This window comes from Ascaphus truei, unplaced genomic scaffold, assembly GCF_040206685.1.
Source record: "Ascaphus truei isolate aAscTru1 unplaced genomic scaffold, aAscTru1.hap1 HAP1_SCAFFOLD_726, whole genome shotgun sequence".
Classification (NCBI taxonomy): Eukaryota; Metazoa; Chordata; class Amphibia; order Anura; family Ascaphidae; genus Ascaphus; species Ascaphus truei.
Window position 1 is genome coordinate 45,186 of NW_027457060.1, and position 5,269 is coordinate 50,454.

General features: G+C 41.1%; 1 protein-coding gene across 1 annotated transcript; it reads left to right on the plus strand.

Annotated features, from left to right (window-relative positions):
• Positions 1-273: 273 nt before the first annotated feature.
• LOC142486076 (maximins 4/H3 type 4-like) lies at positions 274-1,890 on the plus strand. The gene is made up of 3 exons (XM_075584736.1): positions 274-345; positions 807-897; positions 1,208-1,890. The coding sequence occupies exons 2-3, from the start codon at positions 824-826 to the stop codon at positions 1,566-1,568; spliced, it is 435 nt and encodes a 144-aa protein (XP_075440851.1). The 5' UTR covers positions 274-345; positions 807-823; the 3' UTR covers positions 1,569-1,890.
• Positions 1,891-5,269: the final 3,379 nt, after the last annotated feature.

Sequence of the window (5,269 nt, forward strand, 5' to 3'; positions counted from 1 at the left end):
CATTATCAATCTATGTGCTAATTATATTTTGAAGAAAGGACACAAGACGGTTTGAATCAAATTAAAAAACTTAGTGATCTCTATCTTCAACCAGCACATCTGTAATAATAAGACACTCACAAGGCCAGAAATTAATTGAATTAATATCTACAGTTGAAGGCCAATTACATTTTCTAAATCAAACAACAGAAAATTAAATCAGATGCTTTTTCACTCTGTTTGTTCATTATATTCTGAAATAATCTTTCCAAATTCTGTATTTATAGCAGGAAACCTATACAGGTATACAGGAGAACCAGTAGCGAGATTCTTAAGCGCCCTGAATCATCTGAAATACCACGTACTGTAAGTATTAATCACATGAAATATATATGCTATTGATTGTGAATTGTATCCACATTAGGTCAAATGTATTCCATGTATACTTAAATAGTAAAATTGTGTATGCTTATGCTCTAAGGCTGTTCAAAACTCTACCAAGCTGAATACATTGCTGATTTTGCTATAGGTAGACACAATAAATTAACACTACTCGCTACATTAATTAAAGTCTCCCAGTTGCCAAATGTGGTCAATATGGATGATAAAAAAAGAACCAAAAAATGAATTTCAAAGAGAGCAATGTGAATGTGTTCTAGCAGTGACTATACTGTATGAGAATACGGTACACCGTAATATAGAGTATTTAGGGGGTAAAAGATTTGTGTATGTCTTTATGTCAGTATGTGTACTGTACTCTAGAAACTGAAATATCATATAAATTAGTAAAAACGATCACAAAATATGATTATTATTTTTTTTAACAGATTTCAAGAACCAAAAGATGTTTCTAAAGGCTCTAGCTTTACTGGCTCTTGTATCTATTGCCTGCCTTGTACCACTTGGAGAAGCTAAAAAGTAAGATTTTTTTTCTCAGAAATATAAGTGCTAATTCCTTCTTCTAGTTATTCTAGTTTTGTTTTAGAGTGTATATATTGTTGTATGGACGTGTTGAATTGATTTCATTAAATAGGCTACACTGTGAAGTGCTTGCAATATAATAGTTTCCCAAATGCAACCTGTTAACACAAGCCAATATATATTTGTCATATATGTGGGTTAATTTACTTATATGTTCTCAGAACGTCCTCACAATGCATGGAATACATGTAACATGTCACCAAGTGATAATGCATTTTCTGACTAACTTTTCTCTCTTCATCTTTAGTGAAGTTGAAAAACAGAATCAGTTAAAGAGGATGGTAGATTTACTTCATGGAATACAAGCTCTCAGTGAAAGAGATCTCTCTGAGGAAGCCTATATGAGGGAAATCAGAGGTTTCAGAGATGTTCTCAAAGGTGCTGCAAAAGCATTTGTTAAAACTGTAGCTGGTCATATAGCCAATGGAAAGAGATCAACTGAAGAAGAGAAAGCGATAAAGAGGGTTGAAAATGTACTGCGTGATCTAGAATCTATGGATCTCTCACAACATGCATCTCAAATGCAAATCAGAGGAATCAAGGACTGGATAAAGGGTGCTGCTAAGAAACTAATTAAAACAGTGGCCTCACACATTGCTAATCAGTAAGAGAGAGTTTGAGATCAGAGATATGCAATAAAAAAGCCTTACATATTGAGCTCTTAAACAGGCTTCTCTCCTTCCTGGTCCAAGTTAGACAGTTTATATGATGAGAGCAGTCTAGAAAAATCAGTGCATCTCACCTTTCTCAGAATCCACATTATGATGTAATTTATTGCTTGTGAATATTTTTGGAAATGGCTGGCTTTTATTTAGCTTTTCAAGAATTATCTTGAATTAGTAATATTGTCAAGTCCAAAAATTATACAGCTAGCAGTGAAATATTTTCATGTATGTATGATTACAATACAATAAAAATTAAATGCATAAATCAATAGTGCTGGTGTTGTTTTTTTTTAACATGAATAAATAACAAGAAAGCGTTGCATGTTTCTTCCCTGTTTCTTGATTACAGTAAACGTATGCTGAAAATTACTTGCATATAGTTTATATATACTAAAGCAGTAAAATTCCGGCCATTATTAAAATCCCTGCTTTCTGATTGGTTAGAATTCTGGGCATTATTCATTCAGTAATGCCCGGAATATTTGGGAACGTGCCAATTTACCTTTCAGCGATGCAGGGAGAGGCGCTGAGAAAAAAACGTCAATATTTAAACTTCAACAAAAGACAGGGGTGCCCAATGCTACATCTAATTGACAAAACATATATGGTAATAAGTATAAAGTTTAAATACTTCAATGATCAGATAAGAACAAGAATTTGGTACTCTCTCAAAATGGAGTGTTTATGGGGATTCTAAGAGACTCCTGTTCAAAGTTTCAAAAGGTATGGCAACCGTGGCTGATCTATTAATCTCTTAACACGCAGGATCACCCACCCATAGATCAGTCCAATATCCTCCAATGAGAATCCATGTGCTATCCAGGTTACCCGATGGGTAAGCCGTTCCCTCCCCCCAATAGTAGCAATAAAGACTATTTTTACAGTGGGCATGTATAATGTATTTCTATATATGTGAAGTATGATTGTCAGGATTGGCAGGAATGTTGCACCATTCCTTTCCCCCCCTCTCACCCATTACCCCTCCTTTTTATTTCTGTACCCCTTCTCCTCCACCCCCACAACTGCTGGAAAAAAAACTAATAAAAACTTAAGTTGAAAAAAAAAAATACTTCAATAATAATAATAATTACTTGGTTATTTAGTTAAACACTTAGGCCAAAGCGTCGTAAGCCTGCATGCCAAACGTCAAAGTATACATTTACCACGCTCAGGAGCAGTCTTTTTTTGACATAAATATATATTCATGATGTGGTGGGTGTAGGAGTTTGAGCTAGCTGGGAATGTGTGCTAATCAATATTTAAACTTAACTGTAAATACCTCTCCTGGTCCAAGCCACTGACAGCACCTCGTTCCTCTCCTCTCACAGCACAGCAGCATAAGCAGTCTCTCACACAGCTGCTAGTGCTGCCAGAAGCTGGCGACTCCCCTTTCTCTCCCACATCTCCCCTCCACCCACCTCCATCCCTCTTCTTCCCCTCCATTCCCCTCCATTATCCCCCTCACCCCTTTTCGCCCCACACCTCTCTCTCTTCCCCACAACCTCACATCTCTCTCTTCACCCCCCCTCACCCATCTCTCCCCCCTCATCTCTCTCACTCCCCCCTCACCTACCTCTCACTCCCCTCACCTCTCTCTCCCCCTCACCTCTCTCTTCCCTCCCTCACTTCTCTTCCTCCCCTCACCTCTCTCCACCCCCTCACCTCTCTCCCCCTCCTTCATGTCTCTCTTCCCCCTCCTTCACCTCTCTCTCTCCCCCCTACACCTCTCTCCCCCCTAAACCTCTCTCCCCCCCGTAAACCTCTCCCCCCCCTAAATCTCTACACCCCAACTCAGCCTTCTCTCTCCCCCTTCACCTCTCTCATCTGCTACTTTACTTCTTTCTCCTACACAGGTGCATCAGCTAGTTCGGATTTATATATGAGACCCTAGTTAGGACAGATTGCAGTCATCTCAGTATTAGAGTAATACTGTACCTCTAGGACAGAACAGCGACACAACCTACAACTTATTGTACAACTTTAAGTTACGAAATGTCTATCACTACCACCGTTCATTTCAATCTTTTTGGAAACTAAACAATAAAGGATTGGCTACAAAATGGAGAGAAAAAAATAATAAATATATTACAGTTATTCATTTAAAAATAAGAAAACATTGATTAAAAAAAAGAAAAGACATTCCTATAGATGAATTAAATCTAGTTCAAATAGAAAAGGACAAACATGAAAAAAACACCCTAATTCAAACAAAATGGGCCATAAAACTTTTTACAAATTGGCTTGCAGAAAACAATAAAGATATTGATTTTGAAGAATTTAAACCCACACAACTTAATGGAAACTTATCATTAAGGCAATTTTATGCTAGCGTAAGAAAAGAAACTGGAAATCAATAAATTATACAAAGCTATGTATCCTTACGTGCATCTATTAACCATCATATAAATAGCCCACCATATTTAAGAAAAATAAATATAATGAATGATTCAGAGATTATTTCATCCAACAATATGTTTGTATCAGTTTAAAAAAGTATTGCTATTTGATGGTATTCTAAAGTCCAAATGATGTGTATTTGTGTATCGATTCTAAGACCCACCCTTGATTTAATAAAAAAAATTGGGGGGGTGGGGGGGGGGGGGAAACCCCTCTATATTAAATAGGGAAGGGGAGAGAGAGAGATGGGGGGGAGAGAGAGAGGGGAGGGGGGGGAGAGAGAGTGGGAAGGGGGGGGGGGGAGAGAGAGTGGAAAGGGGGGGGGGGGAGAGAGAGAGGGAAGGAGCGAGAGAGAGGGAAGGAAGGGGAGAGAGAGGGAAGGGAGAGAGAGAGGGGGAACAGGGAGAGAGAGAGAGGGATGGGGAGAGAGAGAGGGAAGGGGCAGAGAGAGAGGAAGGAGGCAGAGAGAGAGAGGGAAGGGGCAGAGAGAGAGAGGGTAGGGGCAGAGAGAGAAGGAACGGGGCAGACAGAGAGGGAAGGGGGGAGAGATAGGGAAGGGGGGGAGGGAGGGATGGGGAGAGAGAGGGATGGGGGGAGAGAGAGGGATGGGGAGAGAGAGAGAGGGAGGGGGGGAGAGAGAGGGAAGGGGAGAGAGAGGGAAGGGGGGAGAAGGATAGGAGGGAAGGGGGGGAAGAATAGGAGGGAAGGGGGGGAAGGATAGGAGGGAAGAGGGGGGAGGATAGGAAGGAAGGTGGGGGAGGATAGGTGGTAACGGGGGGGAAGGATAGGAGGGAAGGGGTGGAGAAGGATAGGAGGGAAGGGGAAAGAAGGATAGTAGGGAAGGGGGGAGAAGGATAGAATGGAAGGGGGGGGGTTAGGGATAGGAGGGAAGGGGAAGAGGGATAGGAGGGAAGGACACACAGAGACAGACAGACACACACACAAAAAACACACAGAGATACAAACACACACACACACAGATACAAACACACACACACACCGAGATACAAACATACACAGAAACACACACGCACATACACACATACACACACACACAGATACACACACAGATACACAGACAAACACACACAGAGAATCACACAGAGATTTGACAGGGGGGCATTGTGAAGACAGACCCGGGCCGTTCGGCATCTCAACTTGCTGCTCCTCATGGAGGAGGAGGGGGAGGAGGGCTGTGATCGCTCTGCACGGAGGGGAGGGGGGGGGGGCATGATCGCAGCTATGCT

Bases quoted from the DNA above. Each gene is read 5' to 3' on its own strand.
- LOC142486076 (XM_075584736.1), top strand. From the start codon at position 824: ATGTTTCTAAAGGCTCTAGCTTTACTGGCTCTTGTATCTATTGCCTGC. The intron at 898-1,207 runs GTAAGATTTTTT...CTTCATCTTTAG, and splicing joins CCACTTGGAGAAGCTAAAAA to TGAAGTTGAAAAACAGAATC.